Source organism: Dipodomys merriami, unplaced genomic scaffold (genome assembly GCF_024711535.1).
Source record: "Dipodomys merriami isolate MVZ:Mamm:240054 unplaced genomic scaffold, mDipMer1.0.p SCAF_429, whole genome shotgun sequence".
Classification (NCBI taxonomy): Eukaryota; Metazoa; Chordata; class Mammalia; order Rodentia; family Heteromyidae; genus Dipodomys; species Dipodomys merriami.
The window spans coordinates 388,670-412,486 of record NW_027205926.1 but is presented as its reverse complement, the minus strand read 5'-3'; the positions used below and the strand labels follow the sequence as shown (position 1 = coordinate 412,486).

Genomic DNA, 23,817 nt, shown 5'->3' with positions numbered 1-23,817 from the left:
GATTTTTTTTTTAAAGGTTTTTATACTATATTAAAAAACCACAAAATAAAAAAGGGATCAATCAACATATCCCTTAGAAGTCCTTCCAAGAGTCTCAGTGTCCAACATCTATGGAGCTGATGCCTTTTTCTGCCCAGTCTGTCTTATTTGAGGATCATCGGAATGACGTTAGTTCTTAAAAATCAAACTTGCTCTGCCAAATCCAAGACCCTGAATTTATCCAAATTGTAGAAACATGCTTTTACCACTCGTCCACCGAAATACCTGCCATTCAGATCAACAACAGCTAAAAAGAAAACAAAAGACAACCAGTTAATAGAAGTATCCTGTAGCTTTAGCTTAAATAACAGTCTAATCTCCAGCCCTTGTAATATTCCTTGACGCTTACTGGTATAACTTACCTTTAATTGCTGATTCAACTCTTTCAAATTCTAAAAATATTCGAACTGCTTCATCATCAGGGGCACCAGGAATCTGGAAAATAAAGTAGAATGAGTAAAGTTATTATTTGAGACACTACTTGTGTTAGAGCAAATTATCATCATGCATGAACAAGTTGTAAATTACTAAGCAAGTATAATTTATTCATCAGCACAAATGTGCTTAATGTCTGTTTTATGCCAGGCATCATGTTAGGAGCAGGTAACACCCAGATAAGAAGCTTTTTTTACTTCTTCAAGTAAGCTGCCTATACCAGCTGACAAGGAATAATTATGTAATCATCAAACAGCTAAAGATAAAGCAGCAACAGCAGAAATAAAAGCACAAGTTCAGATGAAAAGAACTCGTACTCTAGTTGCGTTTCACTAACATACATTTTGATCAGGTCTGGCTTTGTCTAGCTTTCTAGGCCTTCTAAAGGCTCCAATCCATTCATGCCAGTGTATCTCCTACTCATCTACCACAGCCACCATTCCATTGGGGTAGGCCTGCTCACTGTCTCCTGCTACCCCACTGGAAGTACTCCTCACCCCATACCCATGTCTGCCTGCTCAGTCCAAAACATAGCTTACATCTGATACTGTTTGGTTTTTTTTGGGGGGGGTCAGGTTGTGGGGCCTGAACTCTGGGCCTGAGCGCTGTCCCTCAGCTCTTCAGCTCAAGGCTAGCGCTCTAACACTTGAACCACAACGCCACAGCTTTTTTCTTTTTGCTTGTGGTGCTGAGGAATCGAACCCAGGGCCTCAGGCATGCAAGGCAAGTGCTCTACCACTGAGCCACCTTCCCAGCCCCACATCTGATACTGTTTAAAGCCTTCTCTATTTTTCTTGATAACCTTTTTCTCAACTGCTGTGCTTATCATCAGCATTACCAAACTAGCAACTAAATATTCTCTAGTTATGTGTTTGTATTTCTTCAACTAAACATAACCCCTGAGAGTAGAGAACATGTTTCCTGTATCCTAAACACTCCCAATACAGAACGGAATATGTAACAGGTAATAAAAATATTGGGAATCTCACGCATGTCTAAATCTCAACATTTAGTCAAAGCTTGTAATCACTATGCTGACCCTCAATCGTAAATGAAACATTTCCACTTCTTCCCCAAATAAAATCTGAAATCATTTTTATGATCAAAATTGGTATAAACGAGAAGTATAACTAATCAATATGTCACAGCAAGATGGTGTTACATACAGTAATATTCTAGCTTTCTATTTGTAGCATCTTTTCTAACTTGCCAATTAAAACATAATCAATAACATAAAAAAAAAACCAAAAACACGAAAACCCCTCTTACTTCAAATATCACACATTTCCCAACTTTGCCGTATTTTTCACATTCTTCCTTGGTTTCAACTTCCAAGTCTTCATCTACTTCTCCTGCACCAACCATGTTCTACAAACAAACAAAATATTCAGTTCCCAAGTACAATTACACATATGTAACAGAGGGTTGTTTTTGAAGGGGGTGTATTTTGGGGAAGTGTGGAGTTGAGCTCAGGGCTTCCACCTTGCCTGGTGTGACAACTGCTGGGCCAAGCTTTCAGCCCCTGTAATAGTTTTATAAACAAAACTTTCATTCGTAACAGCAAATATTCTTAATCCCAAATGATGCAATGAAAAACTGTCCTTGACATATCTAAAAGCTGCCATTTCTTTAAAAATACATTAAGCTTTGAAAAGAGTTACAAGGTCATCTATTCAAGCATCAAATGAAGCAGAATTACTAGCAACCTCACATTTTAAAGCAATTACTCACAACATTCTTTATGTATTTAGCAAAGAAACTGGTACTTGAGTGACAGGTAAGATAAAAACCAATCACCACAGGACCTATCTGAAGGTGCTATTTGCTAATGTCTTATAAAATTTTCAGTTTTCTTTAACTTTCCTCACGTGCAGCTAGAGTGACAGGCTTGTGTCGCCATTCCCAGGGTCTTAACAATTTCTGACCTAGTATGGCATCAAGCCACAATTCTCTCCATTTCTACCTCCCAAGCAGCTGTGATTACAGGTGTGAGCCACCATGTCCAGTCTTCAGCCTTAACCTTTATGATAGCAGTAGGGGCAACACACAAAAATCAAGGTAAGACTGGTATCATTCTTTTGCTTCTTACCCTCAGCAGAACCACTTTAGTAGGGCACTTAAGTATCTCTGTTAATGGATTTGAATCCGACTTCTTGGATGCATCTGTATTAAAACATATCATCAGACATTACGGAACTAAGTCCTATTATTGTGATTAATTACCTAATAGTAAACACAATAGTTGTGTCCCCAAGTCATCAATGAGTATCTCTGCAATCAACCTCGGCAATATAAACACCTCCTTTGCTCTTGTATATGCTTTCATATTATTTTCTGGAAGTTTCTAGCTTCTACCACTACCTTCCAGTTTTGGCTTATATTTTACCTCCTAAAGGGTGGACACAGCACAGTATGACCCTGATTGGTGAGTCCTAGCTAGACTAACAGTTCATGGTCACTAGCCCACAGCAGTAAGTAGGAACATCTGTTTGGTTTTTTTTTTGGATCCAGTCTTGGGGCCTGAACTCTGGGCCTGGGGGCTGTCCCTCAGCTCTTCAGCTCAAGGCTAGCGCTCTACCACTTGAGCCACAGCGCCACTTCTGGCTTTTTTCTTTTTGCTTATGTGGTGCTGAAGAATCGAACCCAGGGCCTCATGCATGCAAGGCAAGCACTCTACCACTGAGCCACCTTCCCAGCCCAGCAGGAACATCTGAAGCACTGGCTTTCAGATATTGTCACAATTAGTACACTACTGTTTTTAGCAAATACATCCAGGCTCACTGAGTTGCAGAGCAAGTGGGTACTTTACTGTTTTTTCTTCTAGGAAAAAGAATTCAGCTACATTGACTCAAAAATCAACTCATTTTTCTGTTTAAAATGCTAAGACATGTTTATCTTATTGCTACAGGCCTTCAGTACAGATTATAGAAATCAAATGAGAACAAAATACTAAGACATCAACTACAGATGACAAAGCAACAGTAGACAGAAAGCCGTTTGTATGAAAATGAGGAACCACATCTGTAACAAATTTTGGGGAAAAGAACTATGGAAAAGATCAGACACAGGCATGCATACACGCTATGAAAACAAACACTTCCTATGAGGCCAACAAGATGTTTTGCTAGTCAAAGCAGGTATGACATTATTTTCCTCAGGGCTATTTATTTTCTGCCCAAGCTTTAGCTTGTCCTCCCACAGGCCTTCATCTCTCTACCTCAGTTCTGACAAAGCAAAAGATGAGCCTCAGGACTCTTTCTTCACAAACAGAAAGGGAAATGCACCCTCTTAGAGCACAGGACTGACATCTGCTGACAGAGGGAGGGCGCGCCTCCCCTCTGCACTCACCCTGAGCCTCTCCCTTCTCGGTGGCGTCACCCACGATGATCTTGCCGCCCCTTTTGCTGGTCTTCTCCACAGACAACGCGGTGCTCAGCCCTTGCTCGTGCTTCCCCAGCCCCTGGCCTTCCCGGAAGCCGTACTTCTGCATGATCTTATGTGCTACTGTGCCCCTAGGAGGAGAACAATGGAAAAGGGCCCTTAGTATCAATGCTGCCAAGTATAGCTTAGGCTGGATTTTGTTTCATAGCTATCACCTTCTGGTGAGAGATCACATACAACAGTAAGTCTTTAGATGTTCAGGATGTTCAATGTAAAAGAAAACAATGAAGCTGGGCACTGGTGGTTCATGCCTATAATCCTAGCTACTCAGAAGGCTGAGTTCTGAGGATCACATTTCCAAGCCAGTCTGGGCAAGAGAGTCGGTAAGACCTTATCTCCAATTAACCAACAAAAAGCTGGAAATGGGAGTGTGACTCAAGAGGTAGAGCACCGGCCTTGAGTGAAAAAGCTAAGGACAAGCTCCTAGGCCCTGAGTTTGAGCCTGAGGACCAGCATAAATAAACAAAGCAAAACAAATGAGTGCCACCCAGGATAGTGAGTTTATCTCTAGTGGAGCCTTACTTTTCTCTGATGACTTCTCCCTGTGCTCCCTGCCTGGACTGCCACACTGCTTATGACCACTGTCAAGAACTTAAAGATGGTGGTATTTTTCTAAATTGCATAATAAACTTTCAAATGCAAGAACCTTAGGAGATCATCTAAGGTGTAACACATGGAAAACAACATCAAGGCCAAGAGTAGTAACTCACCTAAGATTGGGCACAATAAAAGAAGTCTCATTTGGAACTATTTCCATTGGTGTTATGGTAGAAGTGAAAAAGCATCCAAACTCATGTTTCTGAGCCCATTTTTTTGTGTGTTTAATTTTGTTTTGGTGCCAGTACTGGGACTTGAACTCTGGGCTTCAAATACTCTTGCTTTTGTTTTTTGCTCAAGGCTGGCATTCTACCATTTGAGTGACACTTCTATATTTGCTGGATAAGTGGAGACAAAGAATTTCCTGGGCCAGGAACCAGGGGCTCACATCTGTAATCCTAAATACTCAAGAGGCTGAGATCTGAGGATTGTGGTTCAAAGCCAACCCTGGGCAGACTCATCTCCAATTAACCACTCAAAAACTAGAAGTGGTGCTGTGAATCAAAGTGATAAAGCACTAGCCTTGAGCAAAAGAGGTCAGGGACAACACCTAGGTCCTGAGTTGAGGCCCCACAACCGACCAAAACAGGAAAAAAAAAAAAAAAAAAGAGAGAGGATTTGCCTGCTAGGGCTGGCTTTGAACCTCAGTCTTCAGGTCACTGCCTCCTAAGTAGCTAGGATTACAGACATGAGCCCCTGGCACCTGGCTTCTCAACTCTTTAACAGTTAGGAGCATCCTTCTATTACATTACAGTGCCTGCTGAATCTTAAGGCGCTTCTGAATGACAGCCTTTGCTTAGCCTTGAGGCATGAAATCCTGTTTCTATTAGAACTACGTCTCCATACTTCATCTTTCACAGTTCTTTTTTAGACTTTTTTTGAACAAACTATTCCAGGGCAAAAAAAGACTAAAACCACAAAGCTATACACAGCACAATGCATCTTTCTTAAGGATAAGCTCAAGATCTACTTCTTTTTTTTTTTGGTTGGTCATAGGGCTTGAACTTTGGGTCTAAGTGCTGTCCCTGAGCTCTTCAGCTCAATGCTAGTGCTCTACCATTTGAGCCAGTGCCACTTCTGGTTTTCTGGTGTTTAATTGGAGATAACAGTCTCATGGACTTTCCTTGTCCTGGCTGGCTTTGAACTGTGATCCTCAGATCTCAGCCTCCTGAGTAGGTAGGATTACAAGCATGAGCTACTGATTCCCAGCTAAGATATAATTCTTTTTTTTCCCGGCCAGTTGTGGGGCCTGAACTCTGGGCCTGGGCACTGTCCCTCAGCTCTTCAGCTCAAGGCTAGTGCTCTACCACTTGAGCCACAGTGCCACTTTTGGCTTTTTCTGCTTATGTGCTTCTGAGGAATCAAACCCAGGGCCTCATGCATGCAAGGCAAGCACTCTACCACTGAGCTACCTTCCCAGCCCAATCTAATTCATTTTTATAGGGGAACTAAATAGTCACCTTTTATCATAAGGGGGAGGGGCACACCCCAAACCCAGTAGCACTTCCACGTCTAGACATCCTAAGGCGGCCATGTCCAGGAAGATTCATAGCAGTAATGTCAATGTGTGTGTACCCGCACTGTTACCACTAGCTATGAGTGGCTGAGCACTTGAAATGACAGCAGTGGGAAGGAAAAACTAAAGTTCTATCTACTCCAACTCTGACCAGTCACCGCCCTGAGGGCTGACAACCAAAGCAGAGGCAAGTGAGCGCGTCAAAGTAGCACCAGGCCACGTCGGGTCACGCTCTCTGTCACCAGCTGTGGTTCACCACAGGAAGTGTCTGGTTCCCACCCAACAAAGAACTTACTGTGACTCTGGTGTGTTCCATGGTCCTTCATAGAATCATAAACAACATAAAAAATGTTCTCTTAACTGAAATGCACGGCTAGTCTACTGGGGTTAAAAAGAAAAATCCACAAGTCCTACCAGAAGGTCAGCCTTAAAACTGATTTTTATACTCTAACAAACAAATATCCAATTATAGTCAGAGTGACCTACTTGTATTTATAACTCAAACCAAGGTTTTTTTGTTTTTTTTTTTTTGCTTTTGTTTTTTAATATGGAACACTGAGGAAGTTGTGTGTCTTTCCAATCTTCTCCACACGGTTCTAATTTTAGTGTATGTACTGCCCCAGGTCATTCACTCAAACCATGTTTGAAACCAAAGGTACCGGGCCAGGACCTTCAGGCAAATGACCCATTTGATTAGGAAAAAGAGATACATAAAGGAAAAAGGAAATAAGCTAAGCTCTAATTCTATTCCTGAGCCTTTTTTTTTTGGTCACTCTTGGGGCTTGAACTCTAGGCCTGGGCACTGTCCCTGAGCTCTTCAGTTCAAGGCTAGTGCTCTACCACTTGAGCCACAACGCCACTTCCATTTTTCTGGTGATGTATTGGAGATAAGAGTCTCATGGACTTTCCTGCCTAGGCTGGCTTTGAATCTTTGTCCTCAGATCTCAGCCCCTGAATAGCTAGGATTATAGGTGTGAGCCACTGGCGCCCGGATTTGAGCCATTTTTCTTGCAAGTATTACAACAGTATCTGTAAAACATTAGCAAAAACTGTTCCTGCACAGAAAAATAATGTTCATCACCTAGTAGTCAAGACTTCCTGTTTAACACAAAACCACAGCTGGAACACAATCAAACAGGCCTTGAATGCCCATCCCTGAGCAGAGGGCCCTGTGTGATCAAATATACCACAAATCTTCCTGTAGGCCCAAAGGTCCCATTTTCAAATGAGCTGTTCTACTGGAAAAGGCACCAATGTTTCACAGAGTTCCTGGAGCCACGTGTACATTTTCTTCTGTAGAACCCTCAAGTCTTACCCCATGTTAGCAAGGAAGGAGTTACTGGGCCCGGTTGGAGACCTGGGCCTGTCGGGTTCTTCATACACTGGAGGGGGAATAGCAGCTTTGGAAGACTGTGACCGGGGCCTTGAATCTTCTTCGTAAGGAAAATCTCGGGGTACTGATGGAGAAAGATAAAAGTTCACTGAAATACTACTAAATCTGATCTTGTATCAATTATTTATGTTGAAATGATTTAATCTACATTTTTTGCTTACTACAAAGAAAAAGGTAAATTTTATGTAATCCTCTTTTATATAAATTCTTTTTTAAACAGCGGTAGGACAGTACTTTTGCTTCTTCTGCGGCTTATATCCCCTCAAATGTTGTTCTTGCATTACTCAAGGGCTATTTATTCTTTAAAGTCTTTACAATTTTCTTGCTTAAATCTTTAAGATATACAATCCTGATTCTCATAGTATCTGTGTGCCTGTCCTAAGATTCTTTAACTTTCCTCCTTGGCCTCTCAGACAGAAAGGTGTGAGGTCAAAGCCATGCACCCAACAGGGCTTTCAACTCAGATAAGCAGCAGAACCATGGGAAGCTGTAAACTCTCCTGATACCTGAGTCCTATTCTCAGAGACTGGTTTCAACTGGGGATGTTTGTTAATAGGTATGTAGTAATATTTTAAAAAATTACATTCTTTAAAAATAGCACAAATAGTGTACTATATCAAAGGAATATTAGAGTTGATCACATTTAGTTATGATACCGCAGGTATGGCTCAACTCTGTGCATGAAAAAATGATCTACATGCAACTTCCAAGCCCAAGCCCAACCCCCAGATTCTAGAAGAGCTTTGGAGAAGCAGAAGGACACATTCTGACAGAGGACAGAATAACAGGCACACATCTATCTACTCTGAGAATTACAGGAAAACAATTTAATCAAGGAAGGTACTGTCCCCTTGAGAAAGGTCATGAATATAACAGGTCCTAATCCTGTGAGCAAAAAACATACTTTTGTTTTTGGTAATGTGTTTACTTTTGTTTTCATTAATTCTAAATGAACACTTGGGGGGGGAAAGCAAAACAAATTGCTTAAAAAAAAGATGGACTCCACTGTATAAAAATCTAAGCCTCAGAGACTGGCATAAACATGGCCTGATACGCTCAATGTGGTGGCTCACAACTGCAACTTCAGTAACAACCCAGGAGGCAGAGATCAGGAGATCAGCCCAGAAAAAAGTTAGCAAGAATCCATTTCAACAAAAAAGCAAAAGGGGCATGTCTCAAGTGGTAGTTAAGCTTGGGTACTGTAAACAAAAAAACAAAACAAAAAAAAGGGCACGGTAAGAAATGCCTCCTCACTACCAGAGCAGAAGTGAGCATCAGACCCAACCCCTAGTGGTATCAGGAGTTCTGAGAGGAGACAGGTTCTAGGCAAAGACCTAAACCCAGGAAACTCAGGAATCAAAGCTTAGTCACCACAATAGGGTTAAAAAAATTGTATCACAGAGCAGAAGAGAACTACTTACACTCCTTGTCTTTCTCCACAAGAGAAGTGGGTGGGGCAATGGCAGCTCCGCCCATACCTGCAAAAATATAAACACAGTGCTTAAAGGAGGAAATACCAAGGCTAAATGCATGACTCAAAGGGCAGAACACTGGCCTAGGAAGCTTGAAAGCTTGGGTTCAATCCCAAGTACTGCCCCCACAAATAAATAAAGGAGACTTTTTCATAGGCTCGTAAGGACTGCAACACCTGTCATGTCCACGTGCTGGATTTGTCCACCCATCCCTCTTGGAGAGAAGGAAAAAAATATCCTGCTACTCCATTCCTAACATTTAAGTCATCAGGCATCTAAAGCTAGAATTAGAAGTATAGAAAATTAGTGAAACTCAAGACACACAAAACTGTTGTCCTAACAGGCATTCAAAATCCCCAGAATGGAATTATTAAGTGAATTTTAAGATAAAATATAAAAATCCAGACTAACAGTATCCTTAAGAGTAGCATAATTATTTGCTATAAGTGCATCACTCATCTGATGCTTGTAATACACAACCTCTCTAACTTTAGAAACCTTGGAAGCAGGTTATTACCGTTTCCCGCTCAGAAAGTAACCAGAGAACAAATGAGAAGTGGCCAGTACATAGCAAGTTTTTCTAAAGGGTGCAAAACTAAGCCAGGACAGATGAAGAAGCAGGGAAATTGTGTTATTTAACAAATGTCAGAGGGCCAGACTCAAAAATTAAAACAAACAACTAAAAAAGCAGGTAAGTTCCTCACTCACCATACTGTGGGTTTGCTTTTTTTCTTTAATGTTAAGTTACAAGATTAGGGGACATAGGAGGGGCAATCCAAATCTACTTTCTTTGAAATATTAGAGATCTAGGAATTCCTTATAAAAGGGTAGAGAGAGAAAAAATAAAGGACACATGTGGCAACAGGAAGTCCTGGAGGTGATGTGGGTTTTGGGCAGGCCTTGGCCATCTTGCCCACCCAGAACCACTGTCTAAGGATTGAGAATTGCTATATAGACAAGACCAGGTGTATTCACCTAGCTCAAAAAGCATGCAAGCTTCAACTAAGAATGGCCATTTTGAGTCTTTAAGTCCCATTACCCACATGGGAGGCAGGAAACGTTTCTCTCTTTATGTATTCTCCCTATTTCAACTCTGTCTCACTAAAATAAACCCTTGTTAAAACTTTCACCTTATGTGTAACTCTTTTGTGAAACACCCTGAAATGCTTTTATGAGCTCTCAAAGACTTGCAATTTTTCAGGGAAGCTGGAAAGCTGGGAGACCCCTCCTCTACGCTTCAGTGACACAAACTTAACACTTTATTGGAAGTGGCTCCTGAAGAAGTGGTTAGAACACACTGTCACAACCCTGCTGGGGTTCACTGGGTAGGGAATGTAGACAAAAACCAAAAGATACGAGAGAACTTTCCATTGGCTGTGTGACAACTGGAAAGAGAACACAAGTGGACATTAGGAAATTTTTCATTAGGTGTGACCTCTAAGGTATTATGGGCCAGGCATGGTGGTGCATGCCTGCATTTTAGCATCCTGCATCCTAGTAGGAGATGGAGGCAAAAGGACTGTGAGCCCCAGGCTGGTAAAGTTACTACATGGCTGCTTCCAGGCCCGCCCAGGCTACACAGGGAGAATGGGTCTCAATGTCCCTCCTCCACAATATAGCATGGCTTAACAAATAAAATAACTTAAAAATGTAAATTAAAATTGGTTACAAAACCATTCTATGTCATCAACATAAAATGTCTGAAAGGAATTAAAACCACTACAGATGCACTACGGCTCACAGCCTGGGTGATAAAAATCACCTACGAAGAAAGATGAACCCAAATAAAACCTTCTTACAGTTCTTTGGAATATTTCCTACCATTTTTTTTTTTTTTTTTTTTTTTGGGTCCGGTCGTGGGGCCTGAACTCAGGGCCTGGGCGCTGTCCCCCAGCTCTTCAGCTCAAGGCTAGCACTCTACCACTTGAGCCACAGCGCCACTTCCGGCTTTTTTCTTATGTGGTGCTGAGGAATCGAACCCAGAGCCTTGAGCATGCAAGGCAAGTGCTCTACCACTGAGCCACCTTCCCAGCCCTTCCTACCATTTTTTTAAACAAATTCTGATGTGCTTTGGAAAGCAAACTGATGTTTAATAAAGTTCAATAAAGAAAGGTTCTGGGAGGCTGGGAAGTTGGCTCAGTGGTAGAGCACTTGCCTTGCATGCCTGAGGCCCTGGGTTCGATTCCTCAGCACCATATAAGAGAAAAGCCGGAAGTGGCGCTGTGGCTCAAGTGGTAGAGTGCTAGCCTTGAGCTGAAGAGCTGAGGGACAGTGCCCAAGCCCAGAGTTCAGGCCCCACGACTGGACCCCCCCCCCCAAAAAAAAAAAAAAAAAAAAGAAAAAGAAAGGTTCTGGGTTTTTACTGGCAAGTTGCTACAAACCAGATTAAAGCACACCAATCTATTAGTGGCAGTCCAATAGTCCACTGGAGTATTGAACCCCCTCAGATAAGATGGTAACAGTAACATTGTAACAAGGGTTACAGGCAAATAAAACTCATGGGTAAGACGGAAAAATGGACCTGTATGATATGCAAAGCATTCATGCCCTCCTGTTCCAGGCTTACAAAGCAGGGGAGAGTAGCAGAGCCTGTTCAGAGTTGTGAAGGTTACAGGAAAAACTCCATGAGAATGCAAAAGAGTGTCTGGTATCTAACAGGCAAACAGAAGATTCAAATTCTTCATTTATTCTCATTTGTGATCACACCACCATGAACCTAAACAAGCATTCTATTCTTTCAATTCCTATTATAGCTAGTAATGGTTAAACTAAAACTCTGCTCACAACATTGTACAGAGAGAGACAAATTTCTGTCTCCCTGCTTTCCCAAGCAAGATGTGAAACATGCAGAGAGGCTAAGCAGTCTTCAAATTCACTGGTGTTGGTGACAAGCATGCTCTTGAGTTCGCATCCCCATTCCTCATCTAACGTTAAAGCGACAGAGCAGCTGGACTAGAGGCAAATATCAGGTTAGGAAAAGTGTAAGGACAGAGTGTACACTATCCTCACAGCATACATGTTACTGTCAGAAAGGGTTTCTGAAGCTCAAAGAAAAGGTCTATGAACATGACATAAGCTGAAGTTATATAAAATGTGGACTGATGGGACTACAGACGACAAAGCAAATACAGGGATTATTTCTCATGTGTGAAACACAGTGTTTATGCGCAAGCCTTACTTCTTTTCCTTCTTTCTCGCTCATAATCTTCATCTTCATCAGAATCTGGATCTGGCCGCCTTGAAAACCCACTAGCTTCATGTCTGTCTTTACGCCTCCTGGGACAACAAGGGAATGATCATTCACCTCACATCCATCATTTTAGAGACAGGAAGCTGGGATGTCACCTTGACTTTCTCTTAGCAGAGAAATATACAAACCCTCATCCTTAATAAATGATTAATTTGTATGTCAGTGGCCTCAACTGCTCTCAAGACCAAAGGAGCAAAGATAAAAAGGAAACATTCAGAAGATAACCTGAACTTGGCCTATAAAATTTAACAAGAAAAATATTTTCTTGACATTTAACTTTTAAACGTTTAAATGAATGGTAACTATTTTTTTTTTTGGGGGGGGGGGTCGGGACATGGGCCTGAACTCTGGGCCTGGGTGCTGCCCCTCAGCTCTTCACCTCAAGGCTAGCGCTCTACCACTTGAGCCACATCACCACTTCCGGCTTTTCTCTTTTTGCTTATGTGGTGCTGAGGAATCGAACCCAGGGCCTCAGGGATGCAAGGCAAGCACTAGCACTCTACCACTGAGCCACCTTCCCAGCCCTTTTTTTTTTTTTGGTTGGTTGTGGGGCTTGAACTCTGGGCCTGGGCGCTGTCCTGCGCTCTTCAGCTCAAGGTGAGCACTCTACCTCTTGAGCCACAGAGCCACTTCTGGTTTTCTAGTGGTTTATTGGAGATAAGAGTCTCACGGACTTTTCAGCCTGGGCTGGCTTTGAACCATGATCCTTAGATCTCAGCCTCCTGAGTAGCTAGATTACAGGCCTAAGCCACCGGCGCCCAGCTCGGTAACAGTATTCTAAGGTACATATTCACTCATTAAATGATTTACGGTCTGTGTATTTAATAGACATTAACTATTTAACCATATTAAAGACTTTAATACCTCACAATTCTTAAAAACATTTTAACTCTTTCTGTGATTGCCAGATCTACATAACTAACTTCAGTCCTAGAGCTGGCACTCATTAATATCCAATGAACATTTCAGCTGCAAAATATCCCCAGCCCAAACGAAGCCTTACTTTTCCCTCTCTTCTATTTCCTTCTGTCTTTCCAGCTCACGCTGCCTCTGCCGCTCTTCCCTCTGGCGCTTCACGACTTTCTCATAATCATTAGGAAACATGGGGTCATATTCATCAGCTAAGGGAATGAGAACTTCTCCTGCAGAAAACCCACTGGGAACAGGGTCCTGGGGAAGGAAAAACACCCAATTAGGTTATCATCGCACAAGTTTACTCACAGGATTAAGGTACAGAATAAGAGGCCCTGAAGATCACTTACACCGCCTCTTTATAGACGAGTGGAAAAATTGCCTGATATCACCATTCACCAGGCAGCAGCTAGCCAGCTTTCCTGCTGCACCACAGTGAAGAATTTTGCCTCTTAGTTTACCACTATTTCCAACTACTCTATGACACTTGTACGTAAGTCACCATGAACTGACATTCAAGATTTTAGCACTTGGGAGCAAAAAAACTCTTAGTTACAGAAACATTCTAGGCAACTCAGACAATACATGAATAACATATTCACGGTTAGTCATCATTTAGAATAACTTTAGATTCTGATGAGATGGGCCCAACATTACATTATTACGATGTTAAAAAGCAGTTTCTTGGACTTCTAAAATTCTCTAGAAAATTCTTTCTTTCCAGGTAATCTGATTTTCAGAATGTGAGTCTGACACAATTCTTATCCCAGCATCATTTTTTTTGAAGTCCATTAAGATCAGGTTCCAATGATAACAATTTTATTTCCTCTAAAATCAAGTTTTTAGAAAAGAAACAAACTTAACAAAAAAATTAGAAGCCAGGTATGATAGTATATATATGTAGCCTCAGCTACCACAGAGGCAGAGATGTGAGTTCTGAGACCAGCCTAGAAAAAGTTTTGAGACCCTATGTAAAAAAATAAAATAAACCAAAGGGTGTGGGACTGGCTCAAGTGGTAGAACCATTGATTAGCACTTGGCGTGGCCCTGGGTTCAATCCCAAGTAGTGCAAAAACAGAACAGAGAACAAGAAAACACAAAAGGGAGACAGTATATACAGCCAGTCAGAAAATAGGTTGGTTAGAAACCATTGGTTTGGTATTAATTCAACTTTCTTTTCTAAGTTTTCATACTTTCTTCTGCTAGCTCTTTCTTTTTGTCCTAACCACTAGTTGTTTCTTTTTTGTGTGCCAATACTGGGGCTTGAATTTAGGGCCTGGGTGCTGTTTTTGCTCAAGGCTGGCACTCTGCCACTTGAGCCACAGCTTCACTTCTGGCTTTCTGGTGTTTTAATGCAGATAAGAGTCTTACAAACTTTCCTGCCCAGGCAAGCTTTGACCCTCAATCCTCAGATCTCAGCCCCAAGTAGCTAGGATAGAAGGTGTGATGGGGGCTGGGAAGGTGGCTCAGTGGTAGAGTGCTTGCCTTGCATGCATGAGGCCCTGGGTTCAATTCCTCAGCACCACATAAGCAGAAAAAGCTGGAAGTGGTGCTTTGGCTCAAGTGGTAAGGCGCTAGCCTTGAGCTGAAGAGCTGAGGGACAGTGCTCAGGCCTCATGACCGACAAAAAAAAAAAAAAAAAAAAAGGTGTGAGCCACTGGAGCCTGGCTATTGTTAAGCTTTTGATTTTTTTTTTAGTCAGTCACTTATACTACCACATATCATTTGAATGCCATCTGTAGAGAAATAGCTACAATTTATATGAAATTCACTTGTTCCTCTGTGTTGCTTTAATAATGATTTTGAATAATCATTTATCAGATATTCCTCATTAACTCAGCTTACAGGAAGATGCTGTTTCTAAGCTAGATAAAGTCACTGGGATAATAAAACTTATGGTAACAAAAATGTTTTGGTGTTTTTTTTTTCTTAAAAGTCCCTTTTCTCTATTTTAATCCAAAATAAACAGGTTACAGAAATCAGAGAAGCCTTATAACAGAAAAATACTTAAGTTTAATTGCTAAAGAGTAGGATTCAAAGTTGTTTTTCTTTTCTGCATGTTGAGATACGCTTGTATTTTAGGAGCAACAAATCCATGAACTACTGACTGCATGGAAGCGTGCCGGGTCACAGGTACATGTGAGCTTACCTTCAGCCCAGCTGCTACATGTGGTGGTGTGTCCACTATCTGCCGTTCATCTGAGGAACCGCCCCTCTTCAGGTCAATGACAGGGGCAAGGACTGTGCTTTGTTTTGTCCTTTGGCTCTAAAAGAGAAAAAAGAGAGGTATACTGAAGTTTCAAATTAACATTCATAATACTTGTAACAAAGATTTTTTTCTAGTTTCTGTACAAAATTTGAAATGATAAAAATCCACCTGTATTTTAACTCAAAAGTTATTACAATCCTGTTCTATTTTGCTTAGTCCACGTTGGTGGTCCCCCATATTTAAGTTTATATGTGAAGTTCAGATGTGAGAAAGCTCCACATAGGATTTTAGCCTCTGGAGGGCAAATCTGCAGCACACTGTAATGTGTGGATACTTCAAAAGGAACAGCTATGCTGGGAAGGCCTGAGCAAGATACTTGAGCATCTGGGCTTCTTTTTCTCCTAGGATCTATTATCCTGATCTCGCACTTTTATGATGAACCTACCTCAAAACTGTTCAAGGTCACTTGCACCTGATAACTTCAGCAACTTTGAAAACTGAATGCCTCTCTCTTAGGTTGACTTTGCCTTTTCATTTTGCTATCTTCCACTGAATTAAGATTGTTCATTAATTATGTCGATTGAAAAACTAATCGAATTCATGTTACTAAGCATTAGAAATTGCTTGTTAGAGAAAATTATTTCACACACATAGACTTTCAAGAATAAAACACATGAGAATGGGTATGATGGCTCACACCAATAATCTGGTTACTTAGGAGGTAAATCAGGAGAATCGTGGTTAAAGGCTAGCCCAGACAAAAAGTTGGCGTGACTCCACCTCAACCAACAAAAGGTAAATGGAGCAGGATGCCCTTGGCCAGCACTGTGAGAAGTATAAACAGGAGGATCACCATCTGTGCATAAACACAAGACCCTATTTGAAAACCTACAGCAAAATGGGGAGGTGTGGCTCAAGTGATAGTGCCTGCCTAGCAAGTATGAGTTCAAACCCCAGCCCTGCCCCCCCATATATATGCTATATGTGTGTGTTATATAGCATATACATTAAATGTAAATAAAAGACATGAAATGTAAAAAGACCTTAAAAACTTGCCAGTTAAAATTAAAGAGAAAAGATTTGTTTTGAAACCTTCCTTTCATTTGGGATGCAAGTTTGTTTTAAAGACAAAATCTGAGTTTGGGTGTGTTGATGGCACATTCCTATAATTCCAGTACTAGGGGAGTTTTTGGTTTTTCTTTGTATGTGTGCGCGCACCAGTATTAGGGCTGAACTCAGAGCCCTATATTCTCACTTGGCTTTGTTGATCACAGCTTGTACTTTACCACTTGAGCCAAACCTCCGCTTTTATCTGATTAACTGGGTACGAGTTTTGCAGTTCTGTCTTCCCCAGCTGGCTAGGATTGATTGTAGGTGTGAGCCATCAGCACCTGGCTGCTTATCTGTGATCTTTTATTTATGCGCTTTATACAAAGACAAAATCTTGGCTGGGAATGTGGCTCAGTGGTAGAGTGCTTGCCTAGCATGCATGAAGCCCTGGGTTCGATTCCTCGGTACCACATCAACAGAAAAAGCCGAAGTGTTGCTGTGGCTCAAGTGGTAGAGTGCTAGTCTTGGGCAAAAGAAGCTCAGGGACAGTGCTCATGTCCTGAGTACAAGCCCCCAGGACTGGCAAAAACAAAACAAAAAAAGCAGAACAAAATCTTTTCATTATCGAAGTACCTCACTAGGGGAATAAGAATGCCTGCTCTGCCAGGTGCCGTGGCTCATGCCTGTAATTCCAACTACTCAGAAGGCTGACATGTGAGGATTGCAGTTCAAAGCCAGCCTGGGGCAGGGAAGTCTGTGAGACTCTTATCTCCAATTAGCCATCAGAAAACTGGAAGTGGTGCTGTAGCTCAAGTGGTTAGCGCTTGCCTTGAACTGAAGAGCTCAGGGACAGCACCCAGGCCCAGAGTTCAAGCCCCACGGCCAACCAAAAAATAAATAAATAAATAAATAAAAAGAATGCATACTCTAACACATAAGGACTCTTAAACAACAAGCAAGCACAATATCACTTTTATCTTTAAAAACATTCAACAAGTCAACTTGTCAAATATAAGTCAATGACATATTTTTCATATTTTATATGTCGTTATTTCAAGAATATTTCCAATTTCTAATATGTTTCACAACCATAACAGGACTGATTCCACCTAGAAGTATACAGGACACATTTGTAGCCATGCGTGTGCAACAGCTTTACTCAGCAGAGCTCCGCCTACACCACCCCACTGCCATCCAGCAGGTGCTACTTAAGAGGCACACTGCTGCAGCTCCAGCCTCTATCAGGGCTGTCTGTACTTACAAAATTAGTGTTCTGAATACATTTCCTCCAACTCAGACAGACTGAAGTCTGAAAAACCAGTACCCTGGCTAGACATTCTCCCAGGAGAAGCAAAATGACCTAAGCCTTTCTTCCTCTTGCCAATAAACAGGAAGAAGGGCAGGCTACAATCCCCCCTTTTGGCTTCCCCCCCTGAGCACACACACAGGCTCCTGAGACTGGACCTGTCTTGCCATTACCTTTGCTTGAGTGAGGGCTGCCTTCTTCACCTGAAGCTGAGACTGCAGAAGTTTGAAGTTTTTGGACCAGCCTTCAGTTTTTGAGTCACTGGTCTCCACTCCTAGGTCATCATACAGGGACATCTTCTCTCCAGTTTAATGCTGAAAGGCACGCAGAGCAGAGATCAAAGAACGCACAATACACCCCGACACTGAGCACACCCTTGTAGCACACCCCACCCGCAGTCTTTAAAACCAACTCAACATTCTAAACTTGCCAGCACAGCCCACTTCTTAAAGTAAGAAATTGCTTGCTCACAGAAAGAGAAAATAACTAAATCAAAACCCACTTGGGTTATGCCTTGGACACAGCCAGGAACACTCACTAGTTGTTTGATAAGACTTTCAGCGTGGGCTGACCTTAAATTACAGACTCTTCTGATCTCTCCCTACTGAAGCTGAGATTGCAGATGTGAGCTACAGGGCCCAGCCTGTTTGGATTTTTAAATGAAATGCCCTCAGCCACAGAGAAGCAAGGTTTATAAAAGCAGCCACTGAACACATGAGAAACGAAAGAATGACCTAGGATTCTCCTTGCATGGAGGATCCACAGAGAATAGCACACAAGCCCCCGCCTTGGGCATCTAGAGAGGCCTTTTTTCTTTTTGGAGGCACTGGGGTTTGAATTAAGAACCTCACACTTCAGGCAGGTATTCCTCCACTTCATTCACATCTCCAGCCCATATTGGCATGGTTTAGTTGTGTGTATGTGCACGTGTGTAACTGTACTGAGGCTTGAGCTCAGGGCGTGGGCATTGTCCCTTAACTTTTCTGCTCAAGGCCGGTGCTTTCCCACTTGAGCCACACTTCCACTTCTGGCTTTTTTGCTGATTAACTGGACATAAGATTCTCATAGACCCCCCGCCCCCCAGGTCCAGATGGCTTCAAACTGTGATCCTCAGAGGGCAGCCTCCACAGTAGCTAGGATTAAAGACATAAACCACCAGCGTCTGCAGTGTTGCTATTCCTGAGGTGGGATTTTGCTGTATTCCTCGACCATCCCGGATTGTGATCCTCCTTCTAAGAGTGCTTCCCCCTGTCATGGGAGATGACAGGAGATGACGTGGACAACACCACCTGCCACTCACACTCATTAACAAGGCCCAGGCCGACCTCCAACCATAATTCCCTTACCTCTGCCTCCCAAGTAACCAGATTATAGGCTGGAGACACCACGCCCAACTTCAGAAATGCCTCTGAAAACTCCCAGACCAAATCAAGCAAACAGTGATGATTCTTCTTCACAGTTATACAGAAATTAAGCATATCTTCAAAGTTTCAGAGAGAATCCTTCTGGGGCCTGCTTCAAAACCCATTTAATCCTATTGCTGTAGACTACACGAAAACCCAAATCCACTTTGTTCTGCTCATGGCTCTGTCCCTGGGCTAAAACCAGTGTCTGACCCACAGCCAAACAGGAAATGAGACTGCCATTAATACTTTCCAAGCCACCTGTTTAGAAATTGCTAGTTAGGATGAAGACCATTGTACCAAATGGCTTCTGAGGTTTCTGTGCACTTTCTTCTAGCTCTCAGAGCTCAAAACTCACTATTCAAAAACACAAGTACTCATTACCTGAACCAAAAACACCCAAACTTTTTTTTTTGGGGGTCGGTCGTGGGGCTTGAACTCTGGGCCTCGGTGTTGTCCCTCAGTTCTTCAGCTCAAGGCTAGCACTCAACCAATTAAGCTACAGCGCCATTTCCAGTTTTCTGAGTGTTTATTGGAGATAAGAGTTTCACGGACTTTCCTGCCCAGGCTGGCTTTGAACTGAGATCCTCAGATCTCAGCCTCCTGAGTAGCTAGGATTATAGGCGTGAGCCACCGGCGCCCAGCTCAAAACCCCAAACTTTTAAAAACTCACTATTCACATATGTATCTTTAAACTTTAACATAGGAAAACTCAAACCGTAAACCAAACAATGAATGCCCAGCTAAAAAATGACTATGACTCTCTCACCTGACTTTGAACTGCGATCCTCACCTCAGCCTTCTGAGTAACTAGGATTACAGGCATAAACCACAAATGCCCAGCCATTTTTAAAAAAATACCATAAACACCATTCTGTCCAGGAAACAGAAGCTAGAGGCTTTTGTTGCTGTTGTTTTAGTCTTCTTTTCTGTCTTGTTTTTTTATCAGTATTTGGTAGATAAAGGGAGGGCACAGAAATGGATGGACAGAGTGAACAAATAGGGCAGTGGCGCTCACTACACACTAAGTTGAAAATGAACTATAAGGCTTGTAGGTGGGATGAGAAGGAAAAACTTGGAGAAAGTGAGGGTGACACTGTCCACTGTCCATGGTCAGGTAATGTACTCACATTGTACAGTAAAAGGTGATAATGTCTATTAAAAAAAAAAAAGGTTCAGCCAGAAGACAGATGGTAATTTTTCAAGGTTCCATTTAAGCTGGAAAGAATTTTTTTTTTTAAAAACATGTCCAAGTGACAGGAAAAAGAACATGGAAGAAATCTCCAAAGTGCCACAGCTGTTTATTTTTCTAAGTTTACCTTAAGAGCCTTTATTGACTGCTTTCCCCACAATAAAACCACCCCCAATTAGTTTTCCCTAACATAACAAAACTTGGTTGCTCATGACACATTTACCTAATGGTAACATGCTACCTAATGGTTTACACCTCTGTCTCTTACCACAAGCCACTGAAAGGCAGGGATTCTAGCTGGGACACTCAAGTACTCTAAAAACATTTCCTGAATGTAGGAGTGCATGAATAGGCAAATATCAATGCATTATTTAAAATAATTAGTATGGAACACTAAGGTCTGCAGATCTGCCCTTTGAGGACATAACTTAGAGAAGTAAAAATTGTTAAGACTTGAATTACATACCATAATTAATTAGGAAAAAACTATTCCCATCATACAACCATACAAACCATAGTCTAACAAGCATAAAAAGAGAGCTGCCTCACTGAAGCCTGAGAAATATTGCACACATACAGAGGAAAATAATCAGGAAGGGTGGTTTCCTTGGACGCTCACAAAATATACAACTTTGTGTAGAATTTGTCAGTTCAGAGAATTAAGATTTTTTTCCCCCTATTCCTCCATCCCTGCCACCTGGTCAAGTTTTAATATTCCCAATCACACACATAATGTGCTACAGCCAAAATACAACAGACCAGCGGGGACCAAAACCAAAGTCCACTACAGGTAAGCAGTAATGTGGGTGTTCAACGGAACACTTTTCCATTTTTTCCCTAGTTACTACTATGAAAGAGTTTGAAAAATCAGTATCCTAGGCTCATCTGTTTGTGCTTGAAAGATTATAAGGGGAAAACATGCAGGTAATGAAAGCCAGGTACAAAGAAAACCAACTCCAATGAAGTTACAGGAAGGGTGTAGCAATTCTCGCCACGTACTCCATAAAGTTGATGAACTCCACAATCAGAGCTACTCCTTCCTCTAACATATATAGGTAAAAACATCTGTGTCTCTCTCTGTACATGGAGGTATACATGGCTATCTAGATACCTCTATACAGGGAGACAGATCCATAGATAGGCTGGCTCCGGGTCAGCGGTCTGTCCTAATGGTACCCATGCGGTACACGGATTAACCAACCTTTTGGAAGTCTGTCTGTAAGTTATCTCGCACTCCCTGGACTCCTGATCTCTGCACGGCGGCAGCTTTTATCCCCTCAAGACGTGGGGACGGCGTGGCGCCCTCCAACATCGCCTCCCGAGGCCTCCCGCCCATCCGTCTGCGAGCTGGGGCGGATTCCGGCCCTCGTCCCCGACGGCTCGCACCTGGCCCGGCCAGCTCCGGTTTACGGGGATGCCCCACGGGCACCCCGAGCCTCCGTGGGGCAGACATTCGGGGTCAGCGGGGCCCACTGACCCAATCTGGTCAGGACAAGATCCGCACGGGGAAGGACGGAGGGATCGGAAGGGGTCGGGAGGGAGGGAGGGTCGGACGGACAGACGGGCGGAGCGGGTCTGGAACCCGGGGGGCCGGGGAGGCGGCGGCGGGCCGGAGGGCTGGGGCGAGCCGGGCGAGGCGCCCGCGGCGGAGGGCGGGCTGGACCGCGGGGTCCGGCAGGCGCGCCGGAGTCCCCCAGCCCCCTCGCGGCCTAAAGCCGCGGCCTCGCGTCCAGCGCCCTCCCGGGGAAGGTGCTCCTGCCCCGGGTCTCCGCTCCCAGTCGGGCCGCCATCCCCAGGCCTCAGGAGAACGACTTACCGGGCCTGGCGGGCGGATCTTGCCCATAGGGCACGACGGCGGCGGCGGCAGCGCGGAGCCCACCCGCACTCCGCCGAAGCCCGCCCCCCCCGAAGGCCGAGGCCCGCGGCGGCGCCGACCCTCGGCCGAGTCCGCAGGGCACTCGGCGGCGCGGGGCGAAGGAGCGCGGGCGGCCGGCAGCGTGTGTGTGCGCGTGCGCCTGCGTCTGCGCCTGCGCCGCTAGCGCCTTGCCGCCCTTGCCGGCTCGCACCGCGCCCCTGGTGGCGGGAGGACCACATTGCACACGCCTCCACGCTGGCCTCCTTTGCTAACAACAGGGGTCGCCCTTGCTCAAGGTTTCCAAGTCCGTGAGAGGCTGACCCCAGGGGTAAGACGTGCGTTTTTCTTTCTCCTTCATTCAAAACCATCTTTGTGTGGCAAAAACTGAAAATGAATCCCACAGGCGAACCTCCAAAGTGAAGAAACAGACTTTTCCCCTGAACACTCCACAAAGGGGATCAATACTGCAAAGCCTCCCAACTTGAAGGGATTTACATAAAGATTAGAAGGGGAAGAGAAAATGGGACTTTCTGTAACTAGGATGCCCTTCATTGGTTGGGGGTAAGAAGTATTTCTTTCTTTTTTTTTTAATTGTGAAAATACTGTACAGAGGGGTTACAATTACATGAGCAAGGTAATGAGTACATTTCTTATCAAGCATTGCAGCCTCCTCCTTTGTTTACCCTTCCCATCCCTTCCCATCTCCCCCCCTCAATCCTCTTCCCCCCCACCAAAGTTGTAAAGTTCGTTTTTCCACATAACGATTTGTACATCTCTTTGTGGCAATGGGTCCACCTGTATCCCTATTTAAACAATTTGTTTTTTCCCTTCCCCTCCACAAATTATACTGACATCAAATACAGTGAAAGCAGGGGTTATACCGTGGGGGAGGGACATACAAAGCAACAAAGAAATAATCTTATAAATGTGTTAGAAACAATCGCACAAAAGAAAAAAAAATTTGAATACATATCTTAGGGTTCATTTCCCTAAGATCAACTTATCTGATCTTTTCTGCTTGACTCAGACATATACTAGTTATTACAAATAAGGGAAACCATGTTGGACCTAAGTTTCTTTGGGCCTGGCTTACTTCACTTAATATAGTTTTTTCCAAGTCTTTCCATTAGAAGTATTTCAAGGTAAGTCACACTGGGGATTTAGGTAGACAAAAAAAAAAAAACAACAAAAAACAAACAAACAAAACAAGGAACTCACCAAAATAGTCTAATCACCTCAAACATGGTGATTGAGAAAAGAATGGAGGAGAGAGTAGGAAGTGAAAGAAATCTGGTAAGGAGGCTATGGAAAACCTAACCTAGAGAATTAGGGACGTCATATGATAGTACGATCATGGGGATCTGGGACAAAAATATATACTTTTCAAATGAAAAATCCCTTTCAAATGTGAAGGAATGGGCACCCATTCCTCCCACCTGTGATCCTAGCTACTCAGGAAGCTGAGATCTGAGGATCATAGTCTGAAGCCAGCTTACACAGCAAGCTCTGTGAGACTCTTCCCTCCATTTAACCACCAGAAAAGCTGGAAGTGGAGCTGTGGCTCAAGTAGTAGAGCGCTAGCCTTGAGTGGAAAAAAAAAAAAAAACAGGCAAGAGCGTGGAGCCCTAAGTTCTAAACCCCAGTACTTTCCCCCCCCCCCCATACTCACAATGTCATCATTGAATGAGATGAAAACAAATGTATGAAAATCCAACCAAAAAGGGACAAGAGGGGGAAAACAATGCAT

The 23,817-nt window shown here is 43.1% G+C and overlaps 1 protein-coding gene across 1 annotated transcript; it reads right to left on the bottom strand.

Moving 5' to 3' along the window:
- On the bottom strand, positions 1–22,202 carry LOC138807719 (splicing factor 45). The gene is made up of 12 exons (XM_069993500.1): positions 22,032–22,202; positions 17,794–17,934; positions 15,205–15,321; positions 13,147–13,313; positions 12,072–12,169; positions 8,843–8,899; positions 7,344–7,485; positions 3,823–3,986; positions 2,564–2,637; positions 1,744–1,842; positions 402–474; positions 1–286 (listed from the first exon to the last, which is right to left on the bottom strand). Exons 2-12 carry the CDS (start codon positions 17,914–17,916, stop codon positions 183–185), a joined length of 1,218 nt encoding a protein of 405 aa, XP_069849601.1. The 5' UTR covers positions 17,917–17,934; positions 22,032–22,202; the 3' UTR covers positions 1–182.
- Between the last annotated feature and the right edge of the window lie 1,615 nt (positions 22,203–23,817).

Bases quoted from the DNA above. Each gene is read 5' to 3' on its own strand.
- LOC138807719 (XM_069993500.1), bottom strand. From the start codon at position 17,916: ATGTCCCTGTATGATGACCTAGGAGTGGAGACCAGTGACTCAAAAACT. The intron at 15,322-17,793 runs GTAATGGCAAGA...TTTCTCTTTTAG, and splicing joins CAGCCCTCACTCAAGCAAAG to AGCCAAAGGACAAAACAAAG. The intron at 12,170-13,146 runs GTAAGGCTTCGT...TTGTTGTCCCAG, and splicing joins GAAATAGAAGAGAGGGAAAA to GAGGCGTAAAGACAGACATG.